The 16617-nt window shown below is 37.7% G+C and overlaps 1 protein-coding gene across 1 annotated transcript in view; it reads right to left on the reverse strand.

Annotated features, from left to right (window-relative positions):
* Positions 1 to 16617, reverse strand: part of USH2A (usherin) — a 678599-nt gene that overhangs the window by 190456 nt on the left and 471526 nt on the right. Inside the window, exons 44-46 of the mRNA XM_032872913.1 lie at positions 15518 to 15727; positions 13983 to 14185; positions 9843 to 9955 (exon numbers count right to left, since the gene is read on the reverse strand). Of these exons, the coding sequence (XP_032728804.1) occupies positions 9843 to 9955; positions 13983 to 14185; positions 15518 to 15727 (526 nt within the window). The remainder of the gene's footprint in view (positions 1 to 9842; positions 9956 to 13982; positions 14186 to 15517; positions 15728 to 16617) is intronic.

A 16617-nucleotide genomic window follows, 5' to 3' on the forward strand; every position in this document is an offset into this window, starting at 1 on the left:
AGGTAACTTTTAATATAGGATTAAATAAATGTTGTATGATGAAAATATTAACTCTCATCTCTCAAATCAAGTCATTGCATATTTAATTATCTACGAGAATATTTAACATAACTTGTAATAGCTAAAAAACCAAAAGACGAAATGTGAGTCCTTGGGTAATAGTTAATATAAAACACACATAAGCAAAGATCACCGTTTCTAGATTAAACAATGAGGATCTCATGGGACAAATGCCTGTGGACTTGAATTCAGGAATAAGGATGGGAAGGAAATGGCAGGAAAATCAACATAAGCAAAAGTCAAGGGTGGGAATCATCCTACATGTGTATGGAAGAGTAATGTGACCAACTTGAAAAATGAATAAGCTACATCTGGCAATAAAGGAGGGACATCTGAATAAAAGAAAAAAAGTTTATGGAGTCCCTCAGATACCATGTGGAGTTTGATAGCAAAGTGGTATGAACTGTGCAGTGTTGTCACTACCAGAAGATAAAGCCCCATTAGAATTAGTGACCTGACAGGTTAGAGACAGAAATGTCAGTGAGCTACATTAGTAACTCAAGGACAAAAGAATGTTGAATGGGATTTCCCTCCTGTATGGGATTTTGAACTACAGCCCCAAACAGGATGACAGATAATAAGTTCCTCCATTTACAAGTGGGAAGTATTTCACCTCTAAAGGGAACAGCAGGAGTCTACCAATTTCTGAAGATAAAACTGCTCTTTAACATTGGCCCATCACCCAGAATAACCAAAAATAAACAGAATTCTAAGAGAGTTTTAGAAACTCTCACTAAATATTTAGTGAATATTTATTAAATGCCTCCTATATGCTGGGCACTCTTCTATATTCTTCAGTGAACAAGACAGATGAAATCTTCCTTTTATACAAAACTTAAATTTTCCTTGGTTAAGAGGGACAGTAAAGAAACACATAATTATATCATATGTCAGGTGGGAGGTCTGAGAAGGCCTGGTTCTTCCAGGCAGAAATTTCAAAGAAGGGAAGAAGCAAGCCCAGGGGAGTTTCTGGGCAGAGGGAGCACGAGGTGTGAAGGCACAGAGACAGCAATGTGCTTGGCTTATTGAAGAGTCAGTAAATCTAACAGGACTGGACTGGACTGAGCAAGAGACAGAATGTTGGAAAATGAGATCATGTGGGTGTCGGGAGGCTGGAATGGGGGTTTGCTGATGGTGTAGGATTTTGCACAACACAGAAATAACTGGATTTGTTTTTGAGTGTGTTGGAAAGCCATCGGAGGTTTTTGAGGCAAGGAGCAAAAGAGGCATTATTTACTTAGTGAAGAGTGACATCAAATCCACCCCTTAAATTCTGTTAACACACGGGAAGCTGAAGAAGGCATTCCGAACACGTAACTTAGAGGAACCAGAAGCAGAGAAATAGGAAGCACTTGTTTCTCATGGTTGGTACTTACTGAGATACAGAAATGTCTAAATCTAATCTGTTGTTGTCCCAGGAGAATAGTAAGGAGTTCAGGAACAGCTTGACATGGAGCTTAACAGTCTATATAAGCAAAGAAAACGTGCTTTCCTTTAGAGAAAGATAAGAGAATCCTGATGGCTAGGTATTATCCAGAGCAGCTGCAGTGGAAAGATAAAATGAAGAGTACCACATAGCTCAGATCAGTGAGGTTCTCTTCAACCTTGCAACCTTGCAACTCACCTAGTCTTGAGCCAGCTTAAAGGTACACTGCTCGTGATGGCAGCCTTCTAGGAAGAGGAGACTCCAGCAAGAAGAGTCCTTGGGATGTCCTACTCTGTTGGCACCACAACAGATCAGTTACGGAGAGCAACCCTCATGTCTGGGAACTTGGATATGTGGAGATCCTCTCAGGACCTCTCAAGGGAAACGCGGTTGTCCAGGAAAGTGTCACCTGACACATGGAGGCCTTTGATGGTCACTCAGTGCTGTCAGTGAAATAATAACATTGACACACTAGATTAAAGGGGACAGGAAAGAAAGAGCAAGGAGAAGGGGATGGGCAAGGTGTGATCAAGCTGAGCCTGTGACATGGTAGAATCTTTGAACCAGACATGAGGTTAATATTTTGCTGAAGACAGAAAAGACTTTTTAACACTGGATCAAGAATCTTAATTACCAAAGTGAGACTCATAACTAAAAATAATACAAAAGCCATAAGAGGTTTCTGAGAGGCTTTCAAGACCTGAAGAGAGGACAACCAAAGGATTATGTTTAAGGCAGCAAGTAGTGGGCAAAGAGCAAACACTTTACCTCTCTGTATCTCAATGAATTAAGACAGCTACATAAACGGGTTACATAATCTTTAACGATGAAAACATGAGCCAGGGTGGTGGTGGTGGAAATGGAGATGAGGAACACATTTAAGATGATGTGTCAAAAGGAAACGTACTAAAATTGCTATTTAGTCAACTCAGGAGATTAAAAAAATTCAAAGATCTATGTCTGTAATAGTATGCAGGTGGTGGTGCATTTGTGAAAATGGCTGTTGGGAAAGATAATGAGTTAGGTGAGAATGAGCTGCTGAGGTTTGAGGTAGTGGAAGCGATGGGTGGAGAGCACTACAGAAAAATCAGTGGACAACTGTACATGAGACTAGAGTGTGGGGAGAAAACAGGGCCAGAGACCTTTGAGACATCAGAATGACCAAAACTGTGATTCTTAAACGATCTGATTAGGAGGGAGAGCCTTTCTATTCAGGACACCCATAATGAATAAATGGATTTGGAATGGACCCAATAAAAGAAATGAATGGGTATTCAGAGTGCAGGGGACAGTGTAGCCGTTAAAGGCCAAAGTGTATGAGGAGGAGATGGATTTGGCTGAAATCCACACGGTCTACCTCAGGGACTGAGCAGCTTCTGCAGAAGTTAAAAGAGTTTGGGAAAGAGAGGTTGCTGAGGAAGTGGCGGGGGTACTGATGGCAGAGACTTAAGAGTAAGCTCGATATTCTGTAAGGTCTTTTAGTCAAACAATGTGTCTGTTATCAGAATCACTGGCCATTAAGATAATAACTGCTGAATTATAATATTGGGGTGTATCTGTACAATGGTAGTAAATGTACTTCAAATGAGCCCTTTCAAGAGGGATCCTTTAAAGACCCTAACAGAGGGATGCCTGGCTGGCTCAGTCAGTAGAATATGCCACTCCTGATGTTAGGGTTGTGAGTCTGAACACATGTTGGACATACAGCCTACTTAAAAAAAGAAAGAAAGAAAGAAAGAAAGAAAGAAAGAAAGAAAGAAGAAAGAAAGAATGAAAAAAAGACTCTAACAGAAAGTTCCAGGTCAAATTAAAATGTGTCTCCAGTTGTCCATATTAGTGAGAGAGGAAGTTTAAAATATGGGTGAAGAAGAAGACTGATTTGACATATTACATCTATAGCCCAACATTCTATTAAAAAAGATTAACTTTTTCACACAAAATATAAAATTTTACTTCAGTCACTGAAAAAAATCAGAAAGGGAAAATTAATACAAAAAAAAGTCATACTCTTAAAAAAAAAAAAAAAGAGGCCTCAAAATTTCACCTCAAATTTGGTGAGCTGAAAGAGGAAAATCTTTTTCCACAAGCTATAACCTCTTTTGCTATTTTCAACCTTAAACTAAGTAATTTGAAAATATAAGGGGATTTATAAATGATGATAGTGGTTTAACCTTCATTTAAAGACACACAGCCTGTGCTGCTATCATAAAGGCTTCTGAAAAGTTCGTATGTAAAAATATAATTTATATCATTCAGTAGCTTCAGGCAAATTTTCAAACAATTATTTGCGAATGGTACAAAGACATTCTACCACAGACTCCTCATCAATAAAACAGCCCTGAACTGATTTGGAGCTGAAAACACTGCCATGGTTCCAATTAAAAACAATGAAAGACATGATCTGTGTTCTCTCTCTGCTTCCCTTTGACCCTCATCCATGGAAATCATGCACTTTGGAATACTAGTAGTAACTAAGAAAATCTCTTTCTTGTTTATATTCTTTTACTTTTTTTTTAAGCTTATCCATGTATAGAGAATAAATAAGTAAACTTTCCAGGCAGCCAAGCACCAAGTGAAGCCGTCAGCTCCCCTGTTTGTCATATTTTAGCCCAAACCGAAGCCAGGCAGCTATCTTCATCCAGCATAGACTCCACATTCTCGAGGACCAGAATTAATGAATTAACTATTGATTAAATTCCACTCTAGCAAATCCACCAAGGCAAATAAATGAACTACCCAGGGCACGTGTAGGCCATGGCCAGACATGTCTGGGCTATTGATCACTAGTTAGTATTCTTTTGGGATATAGAAGCAGCTGATGATAATATGACAAGTATGGAAAATGTGACGTAGAAGCAGAGTTTATTTCTGGAGGAACAGTGTAAAGAACTAGAAGTGCTCATGTGATCCTTCGACATTGTTTGCTATAGTGTCTTTGGTTTATATGTAATAGGAAAAGCGTGTATAAGTGCTTGTGCTACAGACATTATAAGGCATAAGTTAAGACAAATCCAAAGATGACTCGATGCACTCCATGGATATAATCAAACAGGCTGATATACTATCTGTATATGTTATTAAAATATATGAAACTTAAATGTTACTGACAATTGTGCCCTACCAAAAATAAACAAAGAATCCAAGAAATATGCGTCTTATTAGAAACCAAGTTGTTCTAAGTGCTATAGAATTTAACTCAGTCTCCTGACATTTTTCTGGAAAACTTCTCATTTGATTTTGCCCATTGCTAATACAAAAGAGATTTTTTTGAACCAAAATAAAAACATAACTAACAAGTATACCTTGCCAGAAGTATAATAAAATTACACAAATAATAACATGCACATAGGAGGCTAACTGCTTTGGTGTTGGTATAATTTTGATTAATGGCTTGGCAGTCTATGGCTGCTCATTAGAGTCTTGCCTTTGGAAACTGTTGCTCTTCTATGATGAATCATTTTTAGAAAGGAAAGATTTTCCTTGCCAATATTTGGTTGTGAATGATTTCTATCAAGCTTTTTCTTAAAAAAAAAATGGAAGCAAGGAAGGTAGAAAGAAAGAGAAAAACAACAAAAAGGAAATAAAGTTGGAATGGCTGGATGGCTGACTCTTAGTTGCAGCTCAGGTCACGATCTCAGGGTTCTGGAGACTGAGCTTCTGCTCAGTGGTGAGTCTGCTGAGATTCTCTCTCCCTCTGTCCCTGGCTCCTCCCCTAAAAATAAATAAGCAAACCTTTTTTTAAAAAAAGGAAATAAGGGAGTGCCTGGGTGGCTCAGTGGGTTAAAGCCTCTGCCTTCAGCTCCAGTCATGATCCCAGGGTCCTGGGATCCAGCCCCACATTGGGCTCTCTGCTCAGCAGGGAGCCTGCTTCCCCCTCTCTCTCTGCCTGCCTCTCTGCCTACTTGTGATCTCTGTCAAATAAATAAATAAAATCTTAAAAAAAAAAAGGAAATAAGTTTGCCAAAGGGATTAGAATTAAAAAAATATGTATGTGGTTGAGAGGGACTTTCTGTGGCTGGCCAATATGGAGTAGACCTGTTACCACCTCTCCCTCTGACTGATCAACACTAAAAAGTGTGCAAAATAGGAAACAACCACCTGAGGATTCTGAAAAGTTAACAATAGAGACAGATCGGGAGGGGAGCAAAAACTTGGGGAAAAAAAGATGAAATATTGAATTTGTCATAGTTTCTTCTCTTTTATTTCCCCAGTTTAACCCAAGAGCAGCCCCCGTGTAGAACTGTGAACTGGGAAAGAAAAATCTATGTGAGAAACCCTCTTTCTGGCCAGAGTACAAAAAGACCTTATAACCGAGAGAGTGTGAGAGAAATCCCTGTTTTGCTTTTTTCTTTTCTCCTCTGGACTCTGCTCTGAGGATGACTCCAGTCAAGGAGCTGCACTATAGCAGTCCTGGTCAAATGATAATCTAAAATCCCAAGAAAAAATCTCTTTCTGACCAGAGAAACCAGGACAAGAAGCTCCTGTGGTCAAAAAAAAAAAAAAAAAAAAAAAAAAAAAAAAAAAATGGTGTGGGGGAGGGTAACACTCTTTTTCCTTCTATTTTCTCTCATCTTATCACACCCAAAACAGTCTCATTTGCATAAAATGTAAGGTAACTTGGAAAGCCAAAATTCCAAAAGACACCATGTGTTTTTAACCAATCCCACAGAGGAAGTACAAGGAAAATCAGGAAAACCTAGACATTGTGGGAGAAATCTCACAGAAGAGAAAGCAAGGTGATCTTCTAATTCTGTGTATGCACCAACACAAGTCCCGACTCAACTCCAAACTATACATGCATGGTTGCTTCCTATACGAAATCTGAGCATCACAGCAAAGACTTTGAGACCTGAACCATTACATAATCCCTCAAACAAATACCAGATTAGCCACTGAAAAGTGCACGCATGGAGCAGACATGAAGCAGCATAGCAAAACTTTTGAAAAATGCACTGACATTGGAACCACTGGGCATACAAAGCAAGACAGAATTTGCAATCTGAAGTTAACCAAATGATTACCTGCTAAATGAAGCAAACTAAAATTTCATCCCTCGAATTTTTAACAGGACTCAAATTGTCACAACCTAATATTTAAAACGTCTAGGAAACAATCCAAAATCACTCAAAATTACACAAATCAAAAGAAAGCTGAAGTGGTTATCTGAATATCAGACAAATTATGGTTGATAATGAGAAAATTATCAAGAAAGAAAAAGGATATTACACCATGATGAAAGAATCAATTTACCAAGACATAGCAATCCTGAACATGTATGTACCTAATAATACAGCATGAAAATACCTGGGGCAAAAAACGGATAGTTCTAAAAAAGAAATAGATAAGCCACAATTATATTTGGAGATTTCAACAATCTTCTCCCAATGTTTTTTGAGATCAATGCCAGGGAATGTAACAAAGGCTTTCATCAGTCCAACTGTAGTCTTGCACTTGATCATGAGTTTTAGCTTTGCCTTTCATCCCAGTTTTCCATTGATCCTAGGTAGCCTTAATTCCTATGAACCTGTTTGTTTCTCCTGAGAATACACTTCTGATCTCCTGGGAGTGGAATATGCCAGAAGTAGACATATGCATGCATAATATGGAGGTGAGGAACCTTGAATTTTTTGATGATTAATTTTATGCATCAACTTGACTGAGCCACATGGTGCTCAGTATTGGCTAAGTATTACTTAGTATTACTAGAAGTATTACTAGAAGTATTACTAAGTATTACTTCTGGTTACATCTGTGAGGTTGTTTCCTAGGAGATTAGCATGTGAAATGGTGGACTTGGTTAAGCAGATTGCCTAGCCCTTGTAGGTGGGCATTACCCAATTAGCTGAGAATCCAAATAGAACAGAAAAGTTGAAGAAGGGGAAATTCCCTTTCTTTACCTGACTACTTGAGCTAAAACATCAGTCTTCTCCTGTTCTCAGCTTTGGGCTGGAACCTACACCATTTGTTAACCTGATCCTCAAACCTTTGAGAGACTATACCACCAGCTTTCCTCAGTCTTTAGTTTTGGGTTCTGTTTCTCAGGAGAATACTGACTAATTATAGGTTCCAACCAGTTTTTTTCAGACTTTTACTAATCCTATGATTCCAGCTTTGAACCTTAACCCATCTTCCTCGTCTTTACTATCTTTAAAGTTTGTAAGTGCTTAGACACTGAGGTTCTCTGCAGGGCAAATTAGTTTGTTTTCCATCATTATCTCCTACAACCAACACTTTGGTTGTAAACGTTCTCCACTGCACTAAGTTATTTGTTTCTCCTTGCCAAATAGTTCTTCCAAAACTGTGTTAAAATTTCTCTTCTGTTGTCTGCTCTGTTGTTTTCCTTACTCTTGTTGTAAAACCCCCTTTTTAATGTTTTTGCCATCAGCTTAGTATATTTGAGAGTAAATTTGAACCACAACTAAAAAAATACTTTTCCTCTGCTAGTATCTGTAGGAATCTTTCTTTTAAAGATATTTTATTCATTTATTCGTAACAGAGAGAGAGAGAGAGAGGCAGAGGAAGAAGCAGGCTTGCAGGACTCGTTTCCAGGACTCTGGGATCACGACCTGAGCCAAAGGCAGATGCTTAACCAACTGAGCCACCCAGGTGCCCTGAAGGAATCTTTTTAAAGGAAAAAGGTATTCTGGAAACACAGACACAGACGAGCATTTTTTAATTTCTAATAAAGTTTACAGATTTTTACCTGTATATGTACCTGAATATGTAATTTAAGACATATTCTTTATGCCATTCACCTGGGCTTGAGTCATGAGGATGTTAACAGACAAGAAATTTGACAACATTTACCCACCTAACTATAATTCTTCCTTGAGTTCTTTGACTGGACTCAAATGTTGCATCTTTCATGATGCCTTCACTGGTAATCCTGGGTAGAGTTTGGTGTTTTTCTCTTTATGTTTTTCCTGCATATTATAAACATATATTATGGTGTTTTTCACATTAGTCTGTAAACATTTGTTTAGGGCCGTGTCTCCAGTCAGTGGACTGAAACTTTGAAAATTTAAAACCATGCCTTATACATTTTTTGTATTACTTTTTCTTCTTATATTATTATAGCCACAAATGTATCTGCTGATAGTTTTTCATTTGATTATTTTGCCTCTGTAGAGTAGGCGATTCTGTGGATAGATGGGTAAAATCTGATGGGATTATCAATTAGTTAGCACATCTGAAATGAGTATCTACAGAGTGTTGGATAAAAGATGTATTCAAGGAGACAAGACATGATCTTTGCCCTGAACAGCCAAGCATCCTATTACTTGGGGTTTTATAATTATTTTAATCTTTAGTTCTAATAGAGATATTTTTAAACTGATTTTTAAAAAGATGTAGAAACTTCAATATGTTGCAGAGGAATCCTTCGGAATTGAAATCTCTTATAACAGATTAATTATTTTGGTCCGCATGGATATGTGGGAGGTGTGGGTGTATGTGTAATGGTGAAGGGTGATGTATTTGGATGGGTGAGAAGAATGATGTGGGAGTACTCAGATTTCTTTCTCTAGCCTCAGATTGATGTGGCGAGAAGAACAATTGTCATCTCACTTTTGCCTTGGGGAACTTCATGTTAAATGTTTGTGTTACTATTATTATAACTTGAATTGAAACGAGACTCATTTTCAAACTATGGCTATTTCTCAGCAACAAATGGAGATCCTACCAAGAGTCTGATGATATTGGTAATGGTTATAGAAAGATTATCTCACCTGTTTATTTTATAGATGTTTCTAGGTTTAGGGCAATCTGATATATGTACATCTATTTTTTTCAAAGAGATGAACTTAGAAGTTAGTTAACCTAATTAAAATTATATTCTTTGCATTACCAAAGGATTCACTTAAGGACACATTTAGTGTAGGTGCTGCCAAAGCGAGCACTAAGGACACATTTAAATATAGAAAATATTTTGTGCTTTTAAGCATTTGTTCACAGGTTACTAAATAAAGGGAAGTAATTCTGGAAAATCAGGGACATTAAAACTTAAATAGCAGATGATGTGGCCAGAGAAGATCAATAACTAATAATACAAAAATTCTGATTTACAGATTTTTGGGGTGGGAGAGAAGGATAAAGGGAGAGAAAGAGAATGTTACGTAGGATCTACACCCAGTGCAAAGCCCGACATGGGGCTTGATTTCACAACCCTAAAACCATGACCTGAGCCAAAATCAAGAATCTGATGCCTTACTGACTGAGCCATCCAGGTACCTCTTGATTTATACAGATTTTTATAGCAACTTTTTAAATGAGATTGTCATTGCTGGGATGAAATCTTTGGTTTTTAATTTTCATTGCTTATGATCAGCTCTTTAGATTAACTGGCAAAAAATTTTACCTTGAAGTGATGCCATGAATTGTGGGCATTGGTATATCACTTGGGGTATCTTCCACAGTGGTGATTTGGGTTCTATTACTCTTCATACAGGCGTATTTGGTACAGACTTCAACCTGTAGACATTAGTTTACAAAAGAACACATCCAATTATTTTCAAAGCATAGACTGCCAATGGGTTGAATCCACACACCCTCATTTCACAGGACTCTCCTGTAGTTCTCTACAACTTCTTGGAGTTCTATTAATATTAATTTTTGATGGTAATTGACTCCACTGGGACCAAATCAGCATAGAATATAGAAAGGAGCCTAAGACAACTGATTTAGTGATGAAAATGGTGATGTTTAGCCTCTGGTTCCAACCATTAAGAAAGAGACAGACATAGTAATCTATCTGGAGCACAGTTGAGGAATGGAAGATGTTTAGGTGACAGTTTGCAAGCAGAATAGGTTATCACTGCACACGGCTCTCTAGATCTATAACCAGGTTGTGTAATGATGATATCTCCCGGAAGTCTTGACACTTTACAACGAATGGCCTAAATGCTAATGTGGGATGGAAGAAAAATGAAACCTAGAGAAGCCTTTCAGTGTGGCTGAGCTCTCTTATATCCATTGGTTGCAGCTGCAATTGTATTTTTACCTTAATCACAGCAGAAAATCATCATTTAACCCTTTAATTCTGCCACCTAACCTGAATAAAAACAGAGGAGGGTGGAGTAAATGAAGGTTAGAAATGGGGCTCATCAAGCATTAGTAACACAAAAGGAACACGTGCAGCCACGAGGGGGAGAGATGAATAAATATACAGAACATTGCTGGTGGGACATCCATAGAGTCACATCATTCTGTTCCCAATGAAAGGGTAAGCCAAAGAGAATCTGTACTTTTTCCAACACTGATTTACTTTCAGCATCTAATGCATAAATGGAGGAGGAAAGCTGGATGCAGAGGAATCTTAAACGCTAAGGCTGAGCTTAGATGTTAGTGCAGAGAATGAGTGAAGCAGTTCTCTGAATATCCACTGGCAATGAGAAAAGACAAATGCAATTATTACTGTATGTAGTAGTTACATCATTTCATTCATACGGCACTTTACACCTAAAGAGGAGCTGAGGTATATTTTTACGATGCTGTTTAAGTTGTGATCCTTATTTATGCAATAGAGTCTTTTGAAGTAATATTTAGTAGATATTTGGACACTATCGAGGTCCACCACTCTGAGTATGTCCCATGAAACCCCAAATAATTTAAAGGCAAAGAAACCTAAAATATACTTGAATTAATGACAACAGAACTTCATGTACATTGGGAAATATTTGACATATATGGTGCATAATGAGGTAACTCGAAATCAATTAAACTGAATTTATTATGTAAATAATATGTGCTCAAAATTATAATGGGTACTGGCACAAATTTTACTGAGTCCTCACAAGTCCATTTCATCAGTTCGTGAATTGGGGGTTAGGGAAATCAGGGAATAAGATCAAACTGGTAAGATATGAGATATCTGATCTGGATTTTATTTACCTTGTTGTCTTATCATCTAAATAGCTCTAAGTTCCAAACTACTTAGCTATATTCAAATGGTTCTCCAGAAAGCTTTTATTTTGAGTGTGGAGAAATTTGTCAATATTTTTCTCATCCTTACTAAAGTAATGTCCCATGTCTCCATCTCTGGAGCAGCTTTCTGCTGCAATAGCTACATTGCATAATGTGAATGAAACATAAATATAAAGGTTTACAGATTCATATTAAAAATAAAATTGAATCAAAAATTGAAAATATTATTCCATTTAAAAAGGGATACATAAAGGAGTTTATTCAAAAAAGTAGATATTCTCACTGGCATCTATGTGTCTGCTTTCTCATCACTGGCTATTTTACAGAGGTTAACATACAGAACCTTAATTCTAAAGTATTAGGCATATCAATTAGATGCATATTTTAAATGGGGCCAAATCATCTTTGACATCGTAAATGAAAATCTCTGGTATTTGGTATTTAAATTTCCAGTGATGTAACAACTACTTCAAGCAGTATTCCTGGAATGTGAAGAGCTTCACAAAAATATAGTTATCAAGGATAAGAATATCTTAGTTCCTAATAACACAATTTAAGTATTAGATTCTAATTTGGTCTATTGTCTCCTTATCTTCTTCCATGTACTAAATCTGATCAAAATGCACTCTCGTCAGGTCACTAGCGACTCAAGTCAGTAGGTCTGAGCAAAGCCTATCACAGTAGAACGAACATGCCTGAAGCAGTGACACATCAACTCTTGCTGTACGGTCAGAAAATTGGATCAAGACGTATGGGCACAGCACCCAGTGATCTCACCTTATATTGTGTTTTGAGTCCTGGTAAAACAAATGACTAAGTTGCCTTTTGAGGACTCAATGTCTTTCTCCAGGAGGGCTCCAAAGAGAATAATCCAGCAAACCCTCTATCACCTTCCTAAACTAACCTTGTTCATAAAGATTATTTTGAGTATGATTTTTATTTATAATTTGAGTATGATTTTTTTAGTATGATTTTAATTTTGAGCATGATTTTTCTTTTATAATTTTACCTATGATGTATGGGCACATATGGACTCACTCGAAAAGCTATGGACATGAGCATCTGTCTGCATGTTCCATGCTAAGATGCCTCAGGTCAGGTCATAGAAATCAGAGTGTAATGAAAAATAATCAACATATCTTTCTTCTTTTATCAAATATCTTTTTGCTTCCTGAAGAAGGTAGGCCTAGCAGTAGGAGAGGCTAAAGCATTGGTTGTAGCCAGATGATTGTGTGGGTTTCACCTTCAAGTGTGCAGGAAAGTAGGGTACAGTAAAATGAAGGAGGTAGCACTTAATGGACAAAGCCAGTGAAAAGTTTCTCTGACCATCAAAATTTCTATGCCTAATGTCTTTTGAAAATTATTTACAAAGCTCTTTCATTAGAATCAGCACAGTTTCTTTAAAAACTTACCAAATTGCCACCCTCCTCTATGAACTTTGAGTTTCTGAAACATTCTGTTTTTATCATTAATTTCCACACTTGGCCTTGTTATCTTTTACATCCTAGCACGGTAATAAGATTTTCAACGCCTTGGGGACAAGTTCCTTGTTATAAATGCCTTTGTTGTCTCTATATTTTTTTTCTATTTTGAAGGTCAGTAGATCTCCAAGAGATCTGTGAGTTGGGCCTCACATGGTCAATGCATTCTGAAAGTGGAAGCCGACTTCTGTCACATAAATACATACATGTTTTTCCAGGGCAGGGTTCAAGGGTTCATCAGAGTCTCAAAGAAGGTTCAAGGGCAAAAATGTTTAATAAACTCTTTTCACACAGGGGAGGGTTGCCACACATGTGGCAAAACCCTTTAATATATTCTTGTCTGCCATATAGTCACATTTCTTGTTGCCTTCAGAATCACAGAATGCCAGAGGTGGATAGAATGTTTTGTTTTGTTTTTTAAAGATTTTTTTTTTTTTTTTTTTGCACAGAGAGAGAGATCACAAGTAGGCCTCTAGAGAGGCAGGCAGAGAGAGAGGGGGGAGCAGGCTCCCTGCTGAGCAGAGAGCCCGATGTGGGACTCGATCCCAGGACCCTGGGATCATGACCTGAGCCGAAGGCAGAGGTTTTAACCCACTGAGCTACCCAGGCGCCCCTGGATGGAATGTTTTAAGTTGTGGAGTCCATTGTCCTTACAAAAAAGATAACTGACACCAAACAGGTTATGTAACTTCCTTGAGGATATTAAATTAGTAAACAGCGGATGTAGGGATAAAAAAAAAAAGTCTCCACATTCACAGGCTGATTCTGTTTTTGATAGCAGTAAAAGAACCAGGCAGGACAAAAGCAAACTGCCTGGCAAGATTTCCTGCCAATATATGACTTGCCTCATTTTGCCTGCCGATGAGAATATCATCACCATTGTTTTCCATATTACCATTATCTTCTCTCCAGAGACTCATGTGTTTGCCCGCAGCAAATAGATTTAATCCTAATCAGTTTATCTCTTTTTTTTCCCCTCCCCCGGTAAATAAATAATCTGTAACCAAGACTGAAGGTGTCCACCGAGAGACATAGCCTAGCATGTTTTATTTAACATACCTATAAACTTAACCATCAAAAAACAGTGTTCTAACCTGAATGTCATAGACAGTGAAGGGAGACAGGTCTCTCAGAATGAAAGACCCAGGCACATTCATTCCAGTCTTGTAGAGCTTATTATTTACATAGACGGAATATTCAGTGACAACACCATTTGGGTTTGAAGGAGATGTCCAGATGACACGTACAGCTGTACTGTTGATGATGACAACCTCTGGAGGAAGCATGCCCTGAGGCTCTAGAATTAAAGGAAGAAACTGAATAAACTCCAGCTGTCTCTGAAAAAGCACTTGTTAAACTCAATGCAGATTAGTATTTAGGTTTAGCAAAGGGTTTGTTGCTTATCTGCTTTTCTCTGATGAAGTTATCACAGTCTGTAGTCTTCTGTAAATTGGCTTATTATACTCTCAGTTAGAAACCATAAGAATTGGTGGTAAAATGCTTTATACCACCAGCATAGTGCTAATCTTCAATACTATGTGACCAGTGGGATATGATGATAAATTATTCACCCATCTGCAGCACTAACACATATCCATTATTTGTTTCTTTCCCCATCCCTTCACCCCATACCTCACAGGGGAAAAAAAAGGAAAAAAGAAAATTCGCTCCTTAAGCAAAAAATAAAACTCAAATACATTGAGGCTGAGGCTGGTGGAACGTAAAAAATCATTTGATGTTACTAGCTTGTAACTCAAGCAATATGAAGCAATAATGCAATATTGTCATTATGTAAATGATTTTGAATGTTGATTACCATAGGTAATGATGAAATCTAACATTAGGAAAAAAATCTTGCTTGGCGTTAAATTACACAATTATTCAAGCATGTCAGAAATAACTATGCAAAGACCTATTTTTATCATAAGAACCCATCTTAACTAGCTGAAAAATTGTCCTTGTGATCCATTCTATTTTATAAACAAAAGGTGTTGACCTTTGGCACCACAAAGGGAAATGGGTTCCACACTTAAAGTGCTCTGCTAATGACCTGGAACACTTGCTTGGGAGGTAATGATATTATAATGTTTATAATGAGACTTTATAAAGCCAAAAAGATTAGAAAGACCATTCCAAACACATTTCAGATTCACAAGTTGCTTCCCTTGCTTCCTCCCCCTTGCTAACTGGCTTAGAAATGAGTCATAGGCAATTTTTCTCAGTGGCTGAACTTCCACCTACCATTTCTGGTGACTCAGGGAGAGCCCTCACGGTGCCTGGCTGTGTTTTGAAAAGCATACTGCTTCTGAGAGCAAATCTTAAAAAAAGAAGTTTCTAAATGTCACCATTTATTGATGTGAACTCAGCTCCAAACTCAGCATACACCGAAAAGAACAGGAACAAACTGGGCTAATATCCCATTATTAGAGCCTTGTGCTGCTGTCTCTAAGGGACTGTGTATTGATCTGCCACTTGATGACAGTGAGCACTTAAGCATTTTAGCCCCAACCCCCTTCCCTCCAACACCGGAAATTTTATAATGGAGGGAAGACTGATCTCAACCTCAGCAAGAATCAATCAATTTCATTTGCATCTCTGAAGCCAAGTGTCCCTTGAAATCTGGACTCACCCCCATCGAAAGTGGTTGCACGCAGTACTTCTCCGGTGATGCTGTGGACTCCATTGAAGACAGAGATAAAAATTCGATACTCTGTGTTTGGATTTAAGTGGCTGATGACATGAGAGTTTACGTCTGGGAGGATTTTGAGAGATTCATCTGAGGTAGCAGAACTCCAAAAAAGTGTGTAATATTCAACATCACCTTGTAGGTCTTGAAAGGCTGTTAACAATAAATGCAGGATACTGTAATTGTGCCTGATATAAAAGGGTTTCTAAGGGGAAAAAAAACAGAAGATAAACTTCATCTTCAGCTGTGTCTAGAAGGGGAAATGGAATGCTTATGGAAACTTCTTTATGGTGGCATTGGTTTTTAACTTCTTCTTTTTTTTTTTTTTTTAAGATTTTATTTATTTATTTGACAGACTGAAATCACAAGTAGGCAGAGAGGCAGGCAGAGAGAGAGGAGGAAGCAGGCTTCCTGCTGAGCAGAGAGCCCGATGTGGGGCTCGATCCCAGGACCCTGAGATCACGACCTGAGCCGAAGGCAGAGGCTTAACCCACTGAGCCACCCAGGCGCCCCTGGTTTTTACTTCTTAAAAAAAAGTTTATTTTTCTTCCCCTCATCCTATGATTAATTACATAGAAACTTACCTTTATAGGAAAATAAACTTTTAAATTTCTTTTAAATATTTTAATTATCCTACTAGTTTTAAATATTTAATTATCTATTAGTTATTCAACTAATCTTCAGAACTCTAATGTAACAGTTATAAAAGGAAACTAAGAGTAAAATAACGTATTCAAAACATGGAACAACTTCCATTTCTAAGCAACATCATCCTTGAGAGGAGTCTATGCTAATGCAAATCAGGGCATTTCCTGACATTGATCCTAGAACTTGAGGCATTTTTGAAATTGCTAAATGCTACCTAAAAGAATGTTAGACAGATATCCTGTTATGTACACTGCTGATGTAGAGTGATACAGCATACTCTCCTTAAGGATTTGCTCAGTAGGATCCCAGGATGATATCTGAATTTTTATCAAGGTTCTCATTCTTTTTTCCTACTTCATTGTGTTTCTATGATGTAGACAAATGTTGAAAGGGTG

The sequence above is a fragment of the Lontra canadensis genome, unplaced genomic scaffold, assembly GCF_010015895.1.
Source record: "Lontra canadensis isolate GAN:19392208 unplaced genomic scaffold, GSC_riverotter_1.0 scaffold46, whole genome shotgun sequence".
NCBI lineage: Eukaryota > Metazoa > Chordata > Mammalia > Carnivora > Mustelidae > Lontra > Lontra canadensis.